Source organism: Homalodisca vitripennis, unplaced genomic scaffold, assembly GCF_021130785.1.
Source record: "Homalodisca vitripennis isolate AUS2020 unplaced genomic scaffold, UT_GWSS_2.1 ScUCBcl_6172;HRSCAF=13257, whole genome shotgun sequence".
NCBI lineage: Eukaryota > Metazoa > Arthropoda > Insecta > Hemiptera > Cicadellidae > Homalodisca > Homalodisca vitripennis.
The window spans coordinates 10,953-36,037 of record NW_025782289.1 but is presented as its reverse complement, the minus strand read 5'-3'; the positions used below and the strand labels follow the sequence as shown (position 1 = coordinate 36,037).

The window sequence follows — 25,085 nt, the reverse complement described above, 5'->3', positions numbered from 1 at the left end:
CAAGAGTGAGAACCCCAGAACGCTAAAAGCTTCATCTCACCAGGTGGCTTCTTGAAAACCCTTTCTACAGTGTGAATGAGTTTTTGAACTGGCAACACTTTCATCACTAATCATGGATTCAAAACCGAAATTGATTTGTGAAGCAAGAAAATTGTTTGTAATTAATTGTATTAATTTGTAACGCCATTTCAAGTCTTTGTGATTTTGAAAATAAAGCTCTCTCTCTCTCTCTCTCTCTCTCTCTCTCTCTCTCTCTCTCTCTCTCTCTCTCTCTCTCTCTCTCTCTCTCTCTCGGCAACAAATTTTATTGTGAGAATCTCTAGTTATTTGATATATTTAATTTAAGTTGTCATGTAGAAATATAATTAGTTTTTACCAGTGATATTTTCGGACACCATAAACTTTTTTTGGTCTGTAGCGGGTTCAATTGTAATTATAACTTAATTTTAGAAGTTGTAATTGTAATCAGAAACACGTACCTGGGCCGCAGCCCCCTTCCGTTGGTAACTCCTCCTCGTCCACCTTCATGTTGCCCCCGCCACAGGATGCCCCCATCAGGAACCTGGCCAGTCTAGAGCTGAGCAACTGTGCCCAGATCAGGTCCTTGTCCAGTTCATCCTCTGACGGTAGAGAGCTTGGCTGTAGTGGCACACTCTCCACACGGAGCTCCTGTACCACACCTTCATGTCAAACCACATCTTTTTCTCAAAGTGAATCTTTCTACACCAATGGCATCTTCAAGTATTTTTTATATTTTTGCAATTAAAAGGTTATTTCTGTCTTGTAAACGCTTAAATCTATTTACTTTTTCATTGGATCCACTCACACATCTCATATGGAGTGTAAGTGAATGGGTCAAAAATCTCTCTGTAATATGAACAGAATTTTATTCCTCCTAAAAAGCCATAAGAATTATGTTAAATGTTAAGATGCACATTGTTGAAATCACTTCACTGAAATGGGAATAATGGCGGTTTACAGTCTCTACATAATTTAAAACCGTTTTTTATGTGAAAAATATTTATTGGCACATCACTTAAAAATGTTGACAAACACAAGAAAGAAAAAGAAATTTACAAATAATTAAACAAAATAAACAATATTTTTTCCAACTTATACAGGGAATACAGTTTTTTAACCACCTCTCAATGTAAATAAAAAATTTATAAATGTGACAAAGATCAAATAAATACATTTTTTAAAGTATTTCTTGTTGATGTGCCTTGTACAAACAATTTTAATGAATACTGGTCAAAAACAAAACTCATAATTATGTACTTTCTTCTTTTTTCTTTGTAGTTAAAGTAAAAATTGACACCATTCATGAATACAGTTGTATATTTGATGAATAAAGAATTGTTTTGAATTAAATTGAGTACTAAGCTAAAATATCAAGTTGTCCAATAAGCTGTTAAATAGGCTAAATATGAAAAAAACCGTCCAAAACTGTTTGTTACAACATGAACTGTAGAGCTTAGATCCAACGTCCAGTCTAGAGTTGAGCAACTGTAGCCATATCAGGTCCTTTCCTTCCAGTTAAATTGTGTGATCTGACTGGATCATACGTAGCCTGACCGTTCTGGTGAAGCGCTTTATTTGTTTAAATATATCAATATTTCATCTTTAAGACTAATTTTCTTAGTGTCCTATTATAGGGCATGTACATGTTTGACTCTAGTACGAATACGAGTTGTACCGATCATTCATGTGAATTGTCTCTTCGTGTAATCTCCAAATTTATGTGAAAGTCAAAATAAGTCATGAGCATCCCAAAAATTAAAGATAAGTTGATTAGTGTATATTATTAGGCTCATTAAATTTTCACAAAGAAGTGTTCATGGATAAATTTATTATATGATGACTAGTAATGGGAATTAATAATCATGGGGATGTGTCTTATAAAATAGTGTGGTTTAGTAAACAAATTTGTTTAACCTCTAAAATTCCTGATGTTTATTCCCTTGATTGTACGATTCTCTGTTCCCAAGAATTAAAAACTGGTTTTAAAAAAAATACACGTACAAAAATGTGTAGACCTGGGAGAAGCTGGTGGAAAATCATACACATGCACCAGGGAAGCAGACAAAAACAACTTGAGAGATAATATTCTGAGGTGATATAAACCTTGGTGATTTGGGTATAGGGCATTAATTTCATCAGTTTGAATTCAAGAACCAAGCAGACAACCTCAAAATGGTATTTTTGATCAAAGTTACAGTAACCATGTTTTGGAATAGACATGGAATTTTGTGAATTTTTTAGTTCAGTTTATGCAGCTAGGGGCAACAACAAAATTCAATTGCTTACTTCGCTGCCCTAGCGAAACTTCAACATGCAACACAGAATAAGCAACGTAGCCTTCAGACAAATCAGGCAGCAATTGCATGTGCCGCGCTATCATTGTACTTGTTTTGACAGGTTGGTCAGTATTTGATTAAAGTATGCCACTAAGTTCATTTGCTATGTTGTGTGTTTTTTCTTATTTCTATGATGTGTTCATTTTAATTTATCTTATTATGCTTCTAGTTCATCAAAAACTTCCAAATGATGAACAACCTTATGCAGTCCAATCGATACATATCCAAAACAAAAGTATTTTAAATGAGCTGAACGGGGGAGGTTTGTAAGTACTCTAGTTTTGATACATATGATTGATTTAATTTTGCCTTTTATAATTAATCCATCAGATGTTTTTTGTTTATGTTTTAAAAAATGTGGTTCTGAAAATACAATTCAATGTTATGGCAGATTACAGTTTATTTCTTATTTTTATAAGTTTAGTAATTTAACAGTGGCGACGAGGTAAAAAGAAGGAGAGAAATGACTAAAGAAGAAGAAGAGTTACAAAAACTAAAAAAAGCTCGATCTATTATTAAGGGCCAATTTTCAAAGGGCAAAAGACTTGCTGAAGGTAACCCTACATTAACCGAACTAAATATAAAAATCAAGGCTGTGACTGAATACTGGGAACGTTACAAGCAGGTTCAGAATGGCATTGATTGTTTGACAGATGAAAACTATTTAGAACATGAAATAGAATACAGATGTAATGTGGAGGATGAGTATTTAAACCTTACAACAAAATTACAAGAAATGGTACACAATCTCAAAGACACAAACATTACATCTACTTCATCTCCAAGTGAAGCTGTTTGTACGGTTTTCAAACTACACTTCAGGGAATATAAATTTCAATCCCTACCACCCTGATGAAACCATTTCTAATTTTGTGAGAAGATTAGAAGTATTTTTACAACTAAAGAATCAAAGAGCTGATGATAAAACTAAAGTTTACACATTGCTACATGCTCTCACTCCCCAACTGCACCAACAACTGTACGATATTTGTGCTCCCAACGACCCGTTAGATAAAGATTACGACGAGTTGGTACAGCTTCTTAAGGATTTTATCGACCCGCAACCAAGCAAGTGGGCCTTGCAGCATAAATTCATTTCACGGACTCAACAAGAACATGAATCAGTTAGTGAATTCTCGGTGGCTCTCAAGAAGATGACAATTAACTGTAACTTCAATTGTGGTTGCGGTAAATCAGTTGCAGACTTATTTCTCAAGTTACAGTTTATTCGTGGATTGAAAGACATAGATATTCGGACTAAATTACTCCAAGACCGCGAGAAACACACCTATCAGGACATTGTGAACATAGCTTCGGCTATAGAGCTTGCCAAAGCAGAAAGTATGACTGTTAGCCGAACACGTACTGAACACATTGAATTAAATCAGGTTCAGCAAAGACATTCAAATAAAGAAAAACATATCTAAGAGAGTCTCACCTCGGCCAAAAACCTCTACTTAGTCCACGTTCAACAAATTCAGCCATTGAAAAGCTCAAAGGAAAATGCTATCGTTGTGGTTCACCCCTCCCATCGTGCTAATAGCTGCAGATTCATAGATGCAACTTGTCGAAAATGTGGAAAAGTTGGACACATAGCTAGTGTTTGTTTGCAAAGTAAATCTCAATTACAAATGAAACCTGGACAACATCAAACTGAAAACAAAAGTGACTTGAATAGTGAGAATGAATATGAGATTAATGTAATTAGTGACAGAAATAATGACAAATTTATGGTTAACATCAACATCGAAGGCAGGACATTACCCATGGAATTAGACACTGGTGCAGCTCTTAGTACAATGTCTTACAACGAGTTTAAAAAGCTTGCCATCCCACAGAAAATATTTTCTACTAACATTGAACTTCGAACTTATACAGGAGAAACCATAAAACCGAAAGGAGTAACATTTGTTAAATGCACGTACAAGACTCAGAAGTTTGTTGGAAAACTTCACCTAATTGATCAAAACGTTGGACGCCATATTCGGAAGGGACTGGTTGAGAGAAGTTAAATTAGATTGGGGTGAGATTAAAAGTCTTACAACGAGTCAGACTTCAAATCTAGGAAGCTTGTTAAGTGAATTTAGTGACTTATTTGATGGAAAAATTGGTGTTATACCTGAATATCTGGGACATTTTAGACTTACTGATGGCGCGACGCCAATATTTGTAAAACCAAGACAAGTACCGTTTTCCCTAAGAAGTAAAGTAGAAAATGAACTTACGAGACTAGAAGAATGTGGAATCATAACAAAAGTAGATCATTCAGACTGGGGAACACCCATCGTACCTGTTGTCAAGCCGAACGGTTCAAACACGGATTTGTGCTGACTATAAAGTGACTTTAAACAAGGTGATCAAAGACGAAAACCATCCATTACCCAGGATTGAAGAAATCTTCTCTCAAATGAACGGAGGAAAATTATTTTGTACCTTGGATATTTCTAATGCTTACCTCCACATGAAAATGGACGAAGAAAGTGCACACATGCAGACACTCAGCACCCATAAAGGTATGTACAAAGTAAATCGTTTGATGTTTGGGGGTGAAGGTAGCACCATCTCTCTGGCAACAATTCATGGACAAAACCTTGCAGGGACTTTCTGGTGTACAATGTTTCTTTGACGATATTATCGTTCAGGGTAAAACAGCTGAAGAATTATTGGCTAGATTACGTAAAGTTCTAGAACGATTAAGAAACAATAACTTAAAGATGAACCGAGATAAATGCAAGTTTTTTCAAACGAGTATCCAATATCTTGGGCATGTCATTGATGCTCAAGGACTTCACAAAACCAAAGACAAAGTCTTGTCTATCATGAACAGCAAAAGACCGGAAAACATAAGTGAACTTAGAACATTTCTCGGTCTGGCAAACTATTACAACAAGTTCATCAAAGATTTAGCAACAATCCTCCACCCACTCAATAATTTACTGAAGAAAGGCAACCGTTATATGTGGACTTCAAAATGTGAAGAAAGCTTTCAGAAGGTTAAGTCGGAAATAACCAGTAACAATGTACTTGTCCACTACAATCCAGAACTCCCATTAGTACTTGCAACCGATGCGTCTCCAGTGGGCCTTGGAGCCTGTCTTTCACATCGATACAGCGATGGAAGTGAGAGGCCAATTAGTTTTGCCTCACGCACTTTGACCAAATGTGAACAAAAATACAGTCAAATTGATAAGGAAGCAACAGGTATTTACTGGGGACTCAAGAAATTTTTCCCTTACTGCTACGGGCGAAAGTTCATTTTAGTGACTGACCATAAACCGTTAGTGTCAATATTCAGTCCCACCAAAACCCTTCCAACAATATCTGCTACAAGACTGTTCAATTATGCACACTTTTTATCAGGTTTTGACTACTCAATTGAATATAGAAGAACCTCTGACCATGCCAACGTTGACTTTTTGTCTCGTTTTCCTACTGAACATAGCACTACAAACTTTGTGGACGATTGCAGCCTTTTTCAACTTAATCAACTTGATTCATTGCAGATTGACAGTATGCTTATATCCAGAACAACTGCTCAAGATAAATATTTACAACCAGTACTACATGCCCTTGAAACAGGAGAGACGGTTCGAACCTTTTGGTTTCCACGACAACGAACTAACACTACAAAATGGTTGCATATTCAAGGGCTACAGGATAATGATTCCAGAAGCTTTTACAACACTCAGTGTTTAAATGAACTACATGTTGGACATCTAGGCATGGAGAAGATGAAAATCCTTGCTAGAAGTTTTTGCACGTGGAAAAGTATTGACAGAGATATTGAGCAAATGGTACGTACATGTAAACAATGTCGACTAAAACAAAATCAACCTGCAAAAGAACCGAATCATCCATGGCTGACCCCTCAAGGACCATGGGAGAGATTACACATAGATTTTGCTGGCCCGATACAAGGTCAGTGGTATTTCATTGTTGTGGACGGCCTTTACCAAGTGGGTTGAAGTAATCCCTACTAAAAACACGTCAGCAGAATGGTTGTATGAAGGAGCTAAGAAAAATGTTTTCTACATTCGGCCTTCCTTTGGTCTTAGTTTTCAGACAATGGAAGCCAATTTACATCTACAATATTTCGCCAGTTCTTATCTGCTAATGGTGTTGTACACAAAACTACAGCTCCCTACCATCCTTCGTCTAATGGACAAGCTGAGCGTTATGTCCAAACAGTAAAAAAATCACTGAGGGCAATGGAAGATGAGGGGGGAAAGATTGAGCTAAAATTATACAGGCTTTTGATGCAACTTCGACAATCTCCAAACACACAACTGGCTCAAACTCATACAACTTAATGTTTGGAAGAAGTGTTTTCGAAACTCATTTGAGCCTATTACTACCAGATAGCAAAATGCACAAGAAGTTACACGAATCGTACGCAGACAATTTCAGGTGGGGTGACAGAGTACAGGCTCGAGATTACACCAACTCAAGATACAAGTGGAGTTTTGGAACAATTATGGAAAAAGAAAGTAAGTTCGCTACTGTACAAAGTTAAAATGGACGATGGAAGTGTTTGGAGGAGGCATGTTGACCAGCTATTGAAATGTGAAGTTTAGGGGGGGAGAATTGATACATATGATTGATTTAATTTTTGCCTTTTAAAATTAATCCATCAGATGTTTTTTGTTTATGTTTTAAAAAATGTGGTTCTGAAAATACAATTCAATGTTATGGCAGATTACAGTTTATTTCTTATTTTTATAAGTTTAGTAATTTAACAAGTTTACATATTTCTCATAGCTCAGAGGCTACAATCACGGATAATAAAAGGAATTCAATTTTATTGGTGGGATTTAAGAATAAACTACAATACGTTTACATCTGAATCATCAGATATAATGGAATCATCCACAAGCACTAAATGTAATATGCACCATTTAGCTTTCTATGTAACTTATTCTGGTTTATTTGACTTGCTAGACATATAGCTCACCTGTGAGAGTAGCCAACCCCTCTATGGCACGCCCGGAGACCAACGCTTCGTAGCACCCATGGATTTTAGCCACAGCTTTCTCTATTAAAGGCACCCATAACTGTTTTCTCTTCGCCTGTAACCCAACAACTCAAAATATTGTGTAGGTAAAAAAGTAGTACCCTAGGAATATAAGGCAAATTGAATCAAAGTTACATAATACAGCAACAGAATATGTTTTTATTTGTCAAAGAACTAATTAATGGCAACCACTATCCAAATTGTCACTTATTTTAATATATATCTAAACCAGGTTTTTATATTTCCTTTGCAGTTGAATTTCAATGCGGATTTTTACACAAATGCAAGGTCAGTTCAAAAAATATTGCGACTTTTTAATTTCTGCAGATTAAGTTTATTAGTTTTTTTTTTTAAATTTTTTTGTGGCCTTATGTTGGTACACATGTCTCTGATGTATGCCAACAAGTTCGGACAATTTGAATGGATCAAAGAATCTACATTTTGTGTTAAAAAGAAATTAAGTGCGTGGACACATTCCGAATATTGACTGTGGCTTATGGAGAAGCTACCTTCAACCTAAGCAATGTTTAACGGTGGTACGAAACATTCTCAGAGGGCCGAGAAGATGTGGACGACGAACAGCATTCCGGATGCCCGAGTACGTCAAGAACAGATGAAAACATTGATGGAGTGAAGAAAAATAGTATTGGCCAATCGTCAAATCACCGTTAGAGAAGTTGCAGAGGACATGAACATATCGATTGGCTCGTGCCATTTGATTTTTTAAGAATGATTTGGGCATGAGACGTGTTGCCACGAAATTCGTTACAAAAATTGCTCAATTTTGACCAAAAAACAGCAGTGCAATACCATTGCTAATGAGCTGTTGGACTCTGTCCGCGATGAACCAAATTTGCTCCAGAGGGTCATAAACAGTGACGAATCATAAGTTTATGGTTATGATGTAGAAAGCTCAATCATCACAATGGAAGCTGCTGCATGAGCCAAGACCGATAAAAAAGCAAGCCAAGTTCGGTCAAATGTGAAAGTTTTGTTTACAATGTTTTTCGATTACAGGGGTGTGGAAAATCATGAGTTTTTGCCACAGGATAGACCTGTCAATAAAGAATATTATCTGCACATTATGCATAATTTTCACAAAGCAATCTGCCATAAACGACCGGAAATTTTGTGGAAGAGTTTTCCCCTGTTTCCTGTCAAAGAATTGTCACTCTCTCCACCACCACCAAACCTGCCCAACACTGCAGCTGCAGACAGCACTGCAGACTAGACTCTTATCTACCAGCTGTCAATCACCAATGTAAATAGCAATTACCAGGCTACAGCCATTGAATGTCTCTGTATGCTCATATATTTTATCTGATTGACTCCAATAATTAATTGGATGACTATTACTTACTCCTATCTGCCCCAAATAATACAATAATATTAATTTAATTTTTACTGAATAAAACAAAATGTCTAAATTTCCTTGTGGAATATGTGAGACTGGAGTCAAATATCAAGGAATAAAATGTGCTAGCTCCTGCAAAAAGTGGTATCACGCAAAATGCCTAACATGGAGTTATAAAAAGTTTTAAAAATCTCACAGACAAAGACATAAAAACGTGGTCGTGTGACACCTGCAAATCCAATACAATAAATATTGAAAACCTAACAAAGTACACCTACACCCCAAAACCATGCACACACTGACACGTCTCTCTCGTACACTGCAATAGAAGACATCCAAGCGAAAATTGCAGACAATGAAAATCCAGACCTAAATACATCACTTACCTTAGCAGCTGAATTCGGCAACATTCTCTTGGAAGAAAACACTAAAGCTAAAACAGGACCTTCTAGACTTAACACTACGAAACTCTGAGCTGGCACAGAGAATAAAAAGCCAAAGCAGTGTAAGCAAAGCTAAAGACCAAGCCGTAATCGAAGAACTTGAAGATGACAAAGATGCCCTATCAAACAGAATAACTTCACTGCTTGAAACCATAAAGCAAGCTTGAGAACCAGCTAGACAAAGAGAAAACACTGAGGAACGAGTTGACTAGTACTTTTTGAAGGTCATGACATGCAACAGCTAAATGTAATAAGTGCACATGAAAAACAGAATATTGTACAAAATAATGCTATTTTATTGTTAAGGAAAAAGCTCGGCAGCTTCCAGGAAAGGGACCTAAACAGGAATCCACTAATGAACGCCTCGCTGTCGGAGTGTGGAACACAGACTAGAACCAGAGACTGGCATGACATCTTTAAACCCACTGGCAACCTTTGCCCTCAAACGCACCACTAATAACTGATGAGTTATCTCAAATAAAACTGATGCAAGAAAAACTGGAGAACTCGATTCAGTCCTCAAATTCCAAAATTTTGTCAAACTTAGCTGATATAAAATCAAGACAAGACCACATAGAAAACCTACTGGAGAACGCCATGGCGCCTGCAACATCCGCAGCCCAAACAACTGTGGCAGAGATGCCTGCGACACCTGCGGCTGAGTCGATCGTCCTCCAAACAACCAGTATCACCGTGGCTAAGACACCTGTGACCGCCATGGCTGAAAAGATAACCAGTACCACCTTGGCTAGGACACCTATGACTGCCACTGCTGCAGAGACCGTGACTACCGCGGCTGAGAAGAGCAACTCTTCTGTCCACACTTCGGCATTTCGATCGCACCTACAATTGGACTACACTTGATACAGAAAAAAAACAAGTACCATGAAAGAAAGCAAACCACCACTGAACCATCAATTAAATATAAAACTAAAAATTACAGAAGAAATTCACAGAACCACCGAAGTGTATCCTTACAGGTAAAAAAATCAAAAGAAGCGTCAAGTAGTGCAGAATATCGCACTGTAAACAAAGTTGAACCTGTTGCTGAACATAGCGAGCAGAAAAAATCCACCAAAAACAGCTATTATCAGAGATCCAAAAGAATCTGTAGAGGCTTTCTTTAATAAATAATATTCATCACTTCACAGAGCTGAGAAAAAACTACCAAATGAAGGAGGCTCTTTTTTTAGGCCTGGTTTCTCAGAAAAGAACTCGCTACAAAACCCCAATAATTCCTTCAGAACACGCAACCATGGACTAACAAAAAAAAGAAAATCAACCCCAAAATTCGAACTACTTTTACTCCACCAAAACACACAATATGTTTCGAACAAAATCGACCGCCTGCAGCACTTAATAGAAAAAGAACATCCTCATATTGTCATTCTTACTGAACACGGTCTCAGAAAGGAAGAGATTGAAAATACAAAAATACTCTCTGGCTACAATCTTAAGGCTCATTTTTCCAGATCAGAACACAAAAGCGGAGGAGTTGCTGTGTACATAGAAAACTTCCTTGAAGACGTCACTGAGGAAGTGAATGTGTCAAATTATTGCAGAGAACAAGTACTAGAAGCCGCACTTATCCAAGTAAAAAATGGTAAGGACAAGCTCAATATTCTGGGAACTTACCGGTCCCCACAGAGTAACCTGGAAGAATCTACCACCATTTTGTCACAGATAATTAATGAAAAAAATCTGGAAAACTCCCCACTAATTATCATGGGAGACATCAATATAGATCTGAGAAGGACTGACAAAAGAAACAGAGACTTAGGAGAAATCCTGACCTCCCATAATATCGAGAGGTTTGAACTACCAGCCACGAGAATAACAAAGAGCACACAAACCTCTATTGACTGGATATGCTCAAACCTACCTCATGAGAAAATCACCACCAAGGTGATCCATGCAGGTATCTCTGATCACTCAGCACAAACCTGCCACCTTGTTAATGAGAAACCCACCGAGCCAAGCACATACAAGAGATCGTTTAGTCAAACTAATCTAGAGGAACTAAAAAGTGCTCTTCAACAAGAAGATTGGAGCAATGTACTTCTGGCAACTTCTGTAGATGAAGCCTTCAAACACTTCCAAACAACCCTGACATTAGCCCTTGACTCGTCATGCCCACGAAAAAAAGCCAGAACTAAGAGAAGAAAAACTAAGACAATTGAAGACCAAGAAGCCAACACACTAAAGGAAGAATATCTTAAAGCACTGAGAACCTATGAGCTTTCAGGGAATAAGGCCGACAAGGCAATAACTGCAGAAAGAAAAAGACTTTACGACCTAAGGCTTAAAACTTTGAGGAAAAAAGCTTCCACAAACCATATCAATACAGCTGATAACAAATCAAAAGCTACATGGGACGTAATTAAGAATACATGGTCAACAACTAAAGCAGCAGGACTGTAAAAAAATAGAATTAAAAATCAATGAAGAGCTGGCCAAAGATTCTAAAAAGCTAGCGGAACACTTTAATAGCTTCTTCATAAATGTGGCTGAAAACACGCTTAAAAAAGCTAATATGAACCAACAAATCTCAAACTTACCACCACTCAACCCATATCCTACAAACAATGTTTCTTCAATGACTACACTAGCTCCCACAACAGAGAAAGAAGTTAAATTCACAATTCAGGAATTAAAAACAAAAAACTCCGCTGGTTTTGATGAATTCTCATCTAAAATGCTGAAGTTCTGCTCAAATGAATTAATTAAACCTCTGGTAAATATAACTAACAGATCATTCAAAGCCGGAGAGTTCCCAACAAACCTAAAGCTGTCCATAGTATACCCGAAATTTAAAGGTGGATCAAAACAGGAAGTTAGTAATTACCGACCGATATCACTTATTTCCACATTCTCCAAGGTTATAGAAAAAATTGTCCTAAAAAGACTCCTACAGTACTGTACACAGCACAACTTAATCACAACTTCACAGCATGGATTCCTAAGGGGGAAATCAACAACTACTGCAATGATCGACATGGTTGAAACCATAATTGACAATCTCGAAGAAGGTAAACTAACAACAAGCATATTCCTCGACTTCAGTAAGGCCTTTGATTGCCTGGGGCACGAGCTCATACTGCAAAAACTAGAATTTCTTGGAATAACAGGAACAGCTAAAAAGTGGTTCGGAAGTTATATCATGGGTCGAAGTCAGCTAGTTGAACTCAAACAAACAACAAATGGGGTAACAGGAAAAACCAAGTCAGGTCCCTTACCAGTCAACCGAGGAGTGCCACAAGGATCAGTTCTCGGCCCAGTCTTGTTCATCCTTTTCACAAATGATATGCCTCAGTACATAGGAAATCAATGTCACACTCTTATGTACGCGGATGACACCACCCTGGTCCTAAAAAACTCCAAGTCAGAAAATCTAACATCATCTTGTCTCACTTCAGTAAAAAAAGCTTATGAATACTGTAGTAAAAATGATCTGGGCAGTAAACACTACAAAGACACTACAAGTTGCTTTTGGAAGGCGAGCAGAGATAGTTGAACACATCCCAAATGTGGAAATGAAGAATCATACTACGTTTCTGGGTGTTACCCTAGACAAAAATCTGACATGGGTGCCTCACTTGGACAGCCTATGCAAAAAGCTTAACACTGGCTACTTTGCAGTAAAACGCATTGCAAGTTCTTGTGATACAAACACTGCCAGGACTGGGTACTTTGCAGTTTTTTGAGTCCCATCTCCGCTATGGTCTGGTTGTGTGGGGTGGAACCTCAAAGACTAACTTAGAGAGAGTCCTTAAAATTCAGAAGAAAGCCATCAGAGCCCTAGCAGAATTACACTACAATGACAGCTGCAGAACAGCATTTAAAACTTTTAAAATCTTGACTGTTGTGAATCTCTATATTGAAGCAGTGATCTCCAGCACCTGTAATGAAAACCCTCAAAAAAACAGTGATGTCCATCAGTACAACACAAGGGGTGCTGAACTATATCACCTACCGACCCACCACATGTCACTGTACGAGAGAAAACCAACCTACATTGGAAGAAAACTGCACAACCACCTACCTCCGGAGATAAGGAAACTTCAAGGCAAGAAACTTCCAGCACATGCTAAGAAAATGGCTTGAAGATCACCCATTCTACTCATTGGAGGAATTCCTTGAACTCAACTAAAACTTGTATATATGTATTATGCACTGTAAAAGATATTTTGACGCCCTTACAATTCTCCAAGGAATTTGTAAATAAAGATTGTATTGTATTGTATTGTATTGTAAAACTTGGCTTTTACACCATGATAACATCCTCCTCACACATCGTTACTTGTGTGTGATTATTTGGACAAAACAAACACACTAATGATGCCACAACCACCGTATTCCCCAGATCTGATCCCTTGTGACTTTTTCTTGTTACCGAAACTGAAGAGGCTCATGATAGGACGACGCTAAACTACGATTGACAAGATAAAGACGACATCGAAGGAGGAGCTGGACAAGATCACGAAAAATTGCTTTGAGGAAAGAAACGTTGGCACAAGTGTATAATACTAATGGGGATTACTTTGAATGGGACAATATTAAGATTGATGAATAAATAATTTTTGCAAAAAAAAAACAAAAGCTGTGATATTTTTTGAACAGACCTCGTATTAATAGTATGAAATAAAATTATATAGGTTTGTATTTCAAATAAATTAAGATTAAGTACAACAGAGTCAGTAGTGATTGGTAAAATTAATGCTATATACAATACACAAAATAACTGTAACTTTTCCTGTGATCGGGAAAATGGCATTTTCATACAGTACTACAGGTTGCAACCGACTCGGCTCTAGCACCCATCACTATGCTATCCAGGAGGGAAACCTCCTGTATGATCAGTTGTCAGACATTTCTTGTTCACTAGAGAAATTTTCATGATGAATAAGGCTTGATCTCTTCAGCTTTCCATTTCCATTTAGAAACAAAGCCCCCAATTTCTTTTGGCACAGATATGGTAGTATACGCACAATTTCACTACTATGCCATTAGCATCCTTGAGGAAGCATCAAAGAAAAAAAGGAGCAAATGCTCTAGCTATTAACTTTTTCAATGTTTCATTTCAGGACGAACGGATAGAAGCATATTCCGGCTCCATACAACATAGTTATGGTTGGAAGGGTCAATTCAATGCCAATTTTGTGCACCTGATGAGACAATGAGAACATCTCATCATCTAGGTTACACTGGATATCTGCTGGGATTGTTACTAGTTGGAGATTGATATCTTTGCTTTCTCCTAGCTAAAAATGATCAAAAAGAGTACAACTTGTTTATACCATTTCAATGTTTTAGATACCCATGCTTTTGAAGGCTAACTTTAACTACCTGAGAGTAGACGAGGTGACCACGTTTGTCGCAAGGCAGCAGGTCATCCACCAGCACAGTGGTCCACTTGCCGTCCTTGCAGAGTCGCACCTGGTAGGCCCCTTGGTGACAGTAGTCCCGCATTACCATCACTTTCTTCACCAGATCCTCCCTCTCAGCTAACACTGCTAGGGCACTAAGCAGCCAGCAGTTACCCAGCACCCCTACAAACACATCCAGACTGAGTACTGAGATCGACAGGAAACAAAAATCATCTGGGTAACTGTGCTAATCTAAAAAGTATTCCAGAGCTAGATAAATTATGGTTATACGCTGATGATGCCACTCTATGAATTAGTGCATCATCTAAAGAGGAAATAGAAGTGTCTGCTTTTCTCAGCCTATAAAAAAATCAGTTAAAAAAAAACTAATTATTTTTGAATCCAACAAAAACAAGCTATATTTTGTACTAACCAATGCAGAAATAAAATTAATCCTCATATAGAACTAGGTTAAGTGACTATACTTAAGGAAGAAGTAAAGTTTCTGGGTTTAACATTAGACATTTCACTGACATGGTATTCCATTCAGAAAAAATAGATTCAAAAGTTAACTCTGGTTTATAAGCTCTTTGTAGAATGTTAAAATTGTGCTCATAAGAAGCTCTAAAAATGGTATATTTTTCACATATTCATTCACATATTGTATTTGGTATCTCATTATATGGATTCACATCAATTAAAAATTTAGATTAGATTTTAGTAGTCCAAAAAAAAAGTAATTCGTGTTATTTTTAAAACTTCAATAGAATAAAACTGTGAAGGATGACTTTCCTCTACTGGGTATCATGACAGTTTACAGTGCATATATATGAAACTGTAATGTCAGGGAAAAATCGTGATCATATCTTAGGTAAAAGTGGTAAGGACTACAGCTGTAATAGGAGAAACAGAAATAACATTGCAGTAGCTCAACGTAACTTAAATTTTTTCCAGTAAAAATCCAATATAGATAGGAGCTAAATAAACACCATGTGTAACAACTGAATAAAGATTTTTCTGCTTCTGAATCCACAGGGGTTAGTCTCTTAGGGCCACTATTTTCATATATTAAAAAAATTATATAAGCACTAAAACACATAGGACAAACATTTTTATCTGATTTTTTTATGAGATAAATGTATGCTAAGTGCTGAAGATCTGGTAATTACATTACCTTGAGATATGTCTGAAGGCAGAGGGGTGCGGAATATCGCCCACTTGAGCTTGCTGTCACCCTCGGTGTTGATCTGGTGTGGCCGGAGCCACTGTACTACATGATTCTGATCCTTGCTTTCCCCAGGATTGTAGTAGAGAGACTTGGGTGCAGGCGGGAATGAATCATCAACAAACGGCTCATTGTTCTGGAAATTCATATGAAACAAGTTATTACATGGCAAAAATATGCTATACGGATCATAAAAGGACTGGACAATCGTGAGTCTTGCTTTCCTGTTTTCAAAGAATTAAAAATAATGACACTCCCATGTTTATACATATATATTTCTGTCTAATAAACTTAAAAGAAAATTTGCATAAATATACGAGTAAAATTAGATCTGACGTACATAATTATAACACAATAAATAACTATACCCTACATTTACTACCTGCTAGACTTAAAAAACAAATAACAGCATATTTTACATGAAAAATAGATTATTCAAAAAATTGCCCGAATCCGCTCACACTGTCACTGTTAATAAATTCCATAATTGCTTGAAAAAATGGTTAAAGGAACCTGTTTTCTACAAGGTTGACGACTATCTAGCTACTGATTATGGTAAATTAAAAAAAATCTTTTACTAATTTTGAATTGGAGGCTAAATTCAGACTAGATAGTTAAATGTATATATTTTTATAAATTTTGATATAATGTATATAGGCTATTCATTGTTCATTGTTTTAAATTTTTATAGTTTATTCTTTTTTATGTTGTTAACTGTTGTCTAATTATTTATTTTTAAATATATGTCTTTAAATCTGTTAATAATTTACGTTTTTACTGTTTAAACTATTACAATATAGTTTGTATAATGTTATAATTATTTATGTTATTCTATATTTATTTTAATTTTCACTCAAATATACTTACAAACAGAATGCAACAAACAATGAAAAAGTAAAATTATGTTGTTTTGTTATATTGCTATTGACAGAATCTTTTGCATCACTGTATGTTTAATGATGAATAAAATCTTAAATCTTGAATTTTATTACAAACAAAGTTTAAGTCCAAAAATTACTTTTAGCAAAACTTCCTTTTTTACTACAATTATATGTAATAAATTACATCTAAATAATACATTAAATACATTGAGCTCTGTCTTCAAATTTAACTGAATATTTATCCAAAACCCCATCCACAGAAATATATAACATTATGCTGGTGATGTTTGTAGATGTACCAGTCCAGATACAGATTTGTACCATGGTTCACACTCCTGGTAAGGAACAAAGTTAAAAGAGTAACTTGATATCACGGAAAAGATAAATATATTTGATAAAGTTAAAATACCAACTGATTGGGTACGCACCTTAGTAGTGCCAGACGAAGTAAATGGTAATGTTTAACTGTATATTGATCCAAAAGAATTAAGTAAGGCAAAAAAGTTAAAACATTTTCAGCTTCCAACACTTGACAAAATTTCAAACAAAATTAAATAAGCAAAGTATGAGAACAAAACCCAAGCAATGATAATTAGTAACTCGAGAATGATAAACCGAATTAATCTTGACACCACACCGAAACTTAACTTAACAGTTGTGAACTAAATTACCAAAACAAACTGAAAAATCTCGGACTCACTATGAACACAAAATCTCAAATGGACTGACCAAGTTACGATAACATGTAGAAGAATCTTTGCTGGCATCCACAGTTTGAAGCAGTTTGCCTTATATCTGCCATTTAATGTTAAGGTGATGCCCATTAAGACTCTTAAACTACCACACTTTGACTTCTGTGACATCGTGATGAATGACATGACTGTTGAGCAATCGGGCAGACCCCAGTGTGCTCAGAACTACTATATTAGATTTATTTTTAATCTCAGATGTCAAGAGCATGTTACACAATATTTTCATCAATTGTCACTCATGAAACTTCATCAGCTTCGTAATTCCACATACTTTCTATTCTACATTTAATCATCAAAACCAAATATCCTGTTTATCTGTCCGATAATTTCAACTTTATCTCTGATATTAGTGATAAACCTACAAGAAGGGAGCCACATTACAATCAATTCCAATCCATCGATCATCATTTTCGAATAGGTCCTTCACTGCTGAAGCTTGTCGTCTTTGGAACGCTCTCCCAGATGATATTAGATGTATTGAGGATTGTGCATGCTTCGGGGCGAGGGTTAGGGGCTTGCTGCTGGGGGGCCTGTGGGGGTGACAGGTGGTGCTGCTTGTTGCAGTCATGTGGTCAATCGGTGTGTTAGAGTGATTGAATGTCTTCTCGTTATTCATTTTGAATTTTTCTTCTATTAATTACAACATATATAAACTTTCTTTTGTATTTTAAGTATGAAATTTATTTAATATGTAAATTTTTACTTTAATTGTAAATTTAATTTTGTGTCGGTTAAGAAATGTTGTTATTTTATATTTAAATTATAATTTAATAATTTACCGAATTTGTATTAAACTACTGTAAATTTACTGTATATAATATGAGGTTTGAGTGGTAGAGAGGGCTCGATAGCCCTAACTCCGCCTCTTTAATAAAGGCATCTTTCATTTCATTTCAAAGTACCACAGTGTGATAGATGCTTTGTCTGGATATTGACAATTAGAACTTGATAATGAATGTTCTGATCAGTGCATTTTTTACATTCCTTGGGGCAGGTACAGATATTTGCCTTTTAATGTCTTGTGCATCTGATCTGTCTCACAAAAGATAAACAATACATTGTTAGTGGCTTTAATTGCTTACATACTTTTAATAATAATCTGGTTGAATAGGGTAATGGAAAAGAACCTGATGGAAATTTGAAGCTTTTTTTAACACAGGACCATCAGAAAGAAGTTAAATTTAATCTTAACTGTAGAAGGGTATCGCACATAAACTTGACAAGTTATTTTCAGCATCTCCCCCTTAACATATCCAACAAAGTGATTGTCCTTATAGCAGTGCTATCTACAGTTAGTTGTCATCTAACAATCATTGTAGTAACATGGTGGCACATTTTTTCATTTCTATTTAAGTCTTTCTTGAAAATCCTATGCCAAACTTATGCATCGACACCCTTGAGTTAACTTTAGTGTATGCAAGATTTATATGTAAATATTTTTATAATGTTTATTATAAATAGTGTATGTTTTTGTACTACTATTATTGCTTAGTGAATTGCAATACCACAACTTTTAATGAACTGAGGATATTTTTTTTCAGTGTTAAACGAACGTTCTGAAGCCAATATTGAAAGAGAATGTTGGAAGAAAGGGACAACCTTGAATATGAAGGTCTTCCAGATAAATGTGACAATGATACTGACCCCGAATATGTTCCTGACGAAGATGATTTGGTGACACTGATCCGGCTTATGTACCTGATGAAAATGATTTGGTGACACTGATGCAGAATATGTTCCTGGCACAGATGATTTGGTGCAAACAGGTAGAAAATGTTGCCATAGAGTCAAATAAGGACTGAAACTGAAATTGAGCAACCAACTACTAGTAAATCATCAGACAGACCAAATAGACCCAGATCTGCAAGAACAGCTCAGTAGCAAACTCTTCAGGATAATCACCTAGTTTGTGAAACTGATAGTGGAGATGGTATTGTATTTACTATGAATGGGTTTTCACTGAGGAACTGAGAGTTACACATTATCAGGAAATGTACATGTATAACCTGGCCCAAGCCTCATTGCAAGGCACGTCTATGTGAAATTGAAGAGTTTTCAATTATATTTTAATTCTGATCTGCTTTATATAGTTCTTCAACAAATCTACTAATGAAGAAATAGCACAACAAAGACATAATTACAACAATAATAATACTGATAGCTCTGTACAAGATTTATACTTGAAAGATATGAATGTGTTGTGTGAACTAATAATTTTAGCTGCTACACTAAAGGTTAATCTAATGATTGATAAAACATGCTGTGTTTGTTTGGTACTGTATTTAAAACCATGCTTGTTTTAATTATTGTACACAATTTTTATTTTTTAACCCTTTGAGTGGCAACGTCCGATTTTACCGGACGACAAAAGTTGGCCGAAAAGTGACGACGTCCGATTTTACCGGACGTTCGGGAAAAAAGTCACTAAAATTTGTAACTTTTAATATTTTTAAATAATATAATATTGAAATGTTTGTGAAGAATCTTTCTTTTCAAAATAAATTGTTATAGTACACTTCCGATCATACTTTAAATTATGAAACTCACATATAAACATTTTTGGTTGCCATAGCTACCGGAAACAATGTGACAATAGTTTTTTAAAAGTTGTATAACTTACTCATTATTGAAGATAATAATATAAATTTTTCAAGATTTACAGACAATTGCATATACTTTCCAGTGATAAGGACTAAGAAAAGGATATGAATTTTTTTGGTCATAATAATTTGGTTGAAAAATGAAATTTAAAAAACTTTTTGAATTTTTTTTAGGTAAGTCCATTTTTGGTATTCCTAAATTTAGTGTTATGGTAACTTTGTTATTTTATGTTATTTAAACATAGTTTTCAGAGAAAAATAGAAAAGAATCATGTTGATAGCTTGTTAAATAATCGAACTGTGAATTTTTTACTAAAACCTTGCAAAATGCCTGCAAAAGGGCACTTTTAGGTACACCCACTAAAAAAATACCTGGCACTTTTCAGTATACCCACTCAATAAATACTTGGCACTCAAAGCGTTAAATGAAGTTTCTTTTTAAAATCTGTAAATAAATCTATACAAGAATTTAAATATAACATTCACTTTTCTACCTCCTTTACTATATTTTTTTGAACTTCAATTTTGATAAATATTACAGAGTTATCTTTGAAGTTAAATATTATAATCTTAATTAATAATTTGTTAAAATCACTCATTTGTGTTTCCGTAATTATCAGAAATTTCCACTACTTTTGTATATGGCGTACCCGTATTTTAATCTCTGCAAAAAATAATTTCCTTGAAATCCTTTAAAAAAAATCCTTAATCCTTTAAATATATCCTAAAAAAATTTATTCAACATTTAGGTTACTATGTGCTTGTTCCACCAAAGTAAGCTAGACATTTAGGAATTTTTGTACTGGAAATTTATAAAACTATAGTACAATAATGATTCCAAATAATAGTTTAGTAACAAACCTCTTTACAATATTGGACAATCCTTTTCCATTTCTCCAGTGCTTCCCGTTCTTCTATGTGGCGCAGATCTTCCATCAGTTCACTCTCCTGTCTGACAGTCTGCACCTTGGCAGGGGGTGTCTCTGCAGGGGCAGGAGATGAGGACACGGGAGTTCCAGGAGGCACCGGAGACACAGATGCCGACAGACTGCGGGAACTCTGGCACATCTCACATGCCACTGATGCTGTGCGGTTTTCAAACGTACAATGAACACAATGCCATGAGCCGGAGGGGCTTCGAGCACCGACTTGAGCTGGAATCACCGACAGCTCATTTGTGACCGGACCATTCGTGTAACTGCCAATCACACCCGATCGACTGTGTCGCACATGAGCACTGCTCCTCGGTGTACCATTCTTACGAGCCTGTCGCTGCTTGGGTATAGCACCTAGTGCAGGGTTGGCAATGTTGGACTTCGACTTCTGACCATGCCTCGGAGATGGACTTCTTGGAACATTTTTTGAGGTAGGTACTTCAAGCAATCTCTGCGGTTTGTTGGCTGTTTTGCAGACTTGACAGTTCTGAGTCGCTAGAGGATTCTTCAGAGTGCACTGAGGACAGGTCCAGAACTCACCCTTACGGAGAGTCATGTCTCTCACTAAAGTTATACTGCGTAGCTTTGACCCACCACACACCACACAGGCCATCTCACTACCGGAGTTGACTAGAGTACACTTCTTGCAGGTCCAGTCTTCTGCGTTTTCTCCAGGCAAAAATTGAAAATCATCTTCTAGATCCTGTTGGAGATGGTTCTCCGGCCCATTTTCCGGTCCATTCTCCAAGCCTTCTCCATCTTTGGGTGGAGTATATCGGACACTGTCTTTAGTAACAGTTATGAGACTCGGTTCTGTTAGACTCGGTGGGCTTCTCGTAGAGTTACAAATATCACAAGCTTCTGACCAGATAGGATTATAAGCGTAGGAGCATTTAATACAAGTCCACATTCTCTCAAAGTTTTTTGCACCGAGATTCTCTAAAAATTGTGTCTTTTTATCAGTCAGATCTACCACAATTGGTCCTGTTGAAATACGTTTACCTGTGCCCATTCCTTGTGGACTTCTGGAGTGCTGTACAGCCGGTTTCCGATATTCCAATATAAGAATATCTTGTAGTACTAGGAGATCTATGTATTGGAGTCAGTTTCAAATTGAGATTATTAATTTGTCTCAGAGGTGTTTGTTGCAAATTCCCTTGAGCATCCGTTTCTACTAAACTTCTTCTATTGGTCTTATTATCTAAAGGCGAATCTGACGGTAGTACCTCCGAGAATGATCTACGATAAATAGGTTTGATCCATAAACTATTCGCTGGACTAGATTCTGTTTCTTGGGCCCCCAAGGTTACAATTCCCTTAACTGGAGTGCTCGGCAGGTTCCTGTGAGATCCGATGGATCCTGTACTCCAATCCGGAATGGTAATAACGACTCCAGACCTCGGTAGAGTGCTGTATGTTCCGGGAATGTTGGCTTTCCGCGGCATCTCACACACGGCACATCTGTCCACATGATTGAGGTTGACCAGTGTACACCTCACACACGACCAGGAGTTCTTGTCTCCGATGTTGTTCACGTTCCAACTGACACCACTCGACTCCATGATCAGGCTGCTGGGCCTGGTTCTACCATCGGTGAGCCGCCTGTGCACTACACCGCCGTTGGAGAGTGACCTGCTCACCTTGGACTTCACTCGTTCGTACATGGAGGGGCTCTGTCGCTTGGGTGAGCGGTTCTGTGGCTCATCGATGAGCACGTTAATGTTGGACACAGGCCAAGGCTGCTGCTGCGTCTCCGCTGCCATAGTGTCGACGCCACACGCCGCGCAGCGACTGGATACACTTGAGTTGGACAGTCGGCAGTGGGGACAGTCCCAACGAGACATGAGGCTAGGCAGACTGGCTGAGCGGGGCAGGACAGCTTCCCTGGCACTGGTCGGGTGCCATGTTGCGCACTTCACCCTGCACTGCCATCCACTGCAACAATATTTAACAACACAATTATACAGTCCCAACAAGACATGAGGCTAGGCAGACTGGCTGAGTGGGGCAGGACAGCTTCCCTAGCACTGGTCGGGTGCCATGTTGCGCACTTCACCCTGCACTGCCATCCACTGCAACAATATTTAACAACACAATTATACAGTCCCAACAAAGACATGAGGCTAGGCAGACTGGCTGAATGGGTCAGGACAGCTTCCCTGGCACTGGTTGGGTGTCATGTTGCGCACTTGACCCTACACTGCCATCCACAACAACAATATTTAACAACACAATTATTTACCAAAACACAGACACTTCTCTTAAAGTTTATTTGTGATCAAGTTAGTTTATGAAAGTTGCTTATTGCAGTCATTTCCCAACTTGGTAAAATACATAATTAATGGTTCTTTGATCATTTTTAGTACTTTTTTTCATTAGAGATTCAAAGTGTGTATTTGTTTAATAAATATGAGAGGTTCCTTGAGTACTCTGCAGTCTATGTAAGTTTCAATTTTACTGGTTGGTGGTCATTATGGAACATATTAAGTTCAGTAAGTCCCTGACTTCATCAGGTTTGTTTGTGTGTTATGACAATAAATCTTCTTGTGAAAGCGGATTTGCTTGTTCCTTTTTATTTGTCACAAAACTTAGTGGAATTGATGTAAAAGTTTTGTCTTTCCTCTAAAAAAGTTTATAAACTGTTTGTGATATTAATAAAAGCTAAGAAAGAAAATGCTATGTTAAAATGTACAGTGTACAATTGGCTTTAAGATTTCTCATCTAAACGAAAGTTAAATTTAAATTGGTGAAATGCCTAATTCTAGGAATCCAAAATGTGACTGAGTGAACTATAAAGTCAAATCAATTTATGCATTCATAATTAAACCTTAATATTTTTGTATCTGACATTTATTCACAGTTCCAATAAAAATGCCAAAAGTGTATGAGGCTATATTAAGCTCTCATTTTTAAGGACCCGTGTAAATTTGTGCTATGTTAAACAATAGCAAAACAAGTTTTCTTGATACATTATGATAACTAGTGGTATTTTGTAGTAGTAACTTAAAACTATAATTTACTTGTATTATCTATTTCACTTCTTTGATTAAAGGCTGTTTTTGACGATGAAAGAGTTGTGAAGGATTTTTCAGGATATTTGCGATCGCTCAGTGATTTTGTATTGTTTTATGTAACATTGAACAGTAGCAAATGATCAGAAAAAATCTGTCTCCTTCATCTATTTCACATAGATTGGTATTGTCACCAATGTTTCAACGCAAAAAGTCTTTAAAAAGTTCTCTCTTAATCGAACACTGGTTAGTGGAAAGGCTCTTTAGTTGTAATTTCTTCTAAAACTGCCCTTGATATTTGTAAAACTAAACATTGTGCAGTACTGTCATAGTTTAATTTCTCAAATTGTATTGCATTATTTTTAAGCAGCTATTTGAAGTAATCCAGATCTGTTACCTTCTGATACCTTGCTTTAAGATATCAATATTACGATTGCAGAACTATTTTATGTAAATAAAGTTATGTACATTACAGTCTGTTGTATTTTGCACATTTGAATTGGAACAACAATGACCACAATTAATTGTGTATTTAACACTTAGTTCTCCTTGCCAGTATCAATACTGTTGATCTATGTTCTGTCTTTGAAATGTAAATCATACAGAACATTAAAAACAACAATGAGACAATAAAACATTTGATTATTATTCTTATTAATGAACAAATCATGTTACAAGAATAATAACTTTCATGAAAACACAACTTTCAGTACGCTACATCACAAATATTAATCACTATTAAAACACACATCACAAGCTACACACACATGCATGCAAGTATACACACAGTCTTATTTATGTTCTCCTAATGAACTGTTTATCAGGGGTCTGTGTCAAAATGGTGAACCTAATTTGATATCAGCAATTTCAAAGTTAATATTTAACAAATAAAAACAAAGTAACATACACTAAAACTCTATAAACAAATTTAACCTAAAATCCTTAAAACCCTGAACCAAAAACAATGAACCATTTGGTTCTAGAGTGAGTTCATTTAAAAACACGATTTACCTGAGAGACAACAGAGCAATAAGAGTGCAATGAACATCTGATATTCAAACAGCTGTTATGTCACATTTGCATAATTGTCAGAGCGGCGCACTTTACATGGATCTTCTTTCAAGATAGATTCAAACTGTATTACTAATTT

General features: G+C 36.4%; 1 protein-coding gene across 1 annotated transcript; it reads right to left on the bottom strand.

The window, feature by feature from the left end:
* Positions 1 to 479: 479 nt before the first annotated feature.
* On the bottom strand, positions 480 to 22,956 carry LOC124373695 (calpain-D-like; the record flags this gene model as incomplete). Its single annotated transcript, XM_046832044.1, has 7 exons — positions 21,964 to 22,956; positions 20,851 to 21,926; positions 15,706 to 15,892; positions 14,512 to 14,714; positions 7,309 to 7,423; positions 4,948 to 4,961; positions 480 to 654 (listed from the first exon to the last, which is right to left on the bottom strand). Coding segments are annotated over exons 1-7 (2,575 nt in total), but the record flags the coding sequence as incomplete, so codon positions are not given.
* Between the last annotated feature and the right edge of the window lie 2,129 nt (positions 22,957 to 25,085).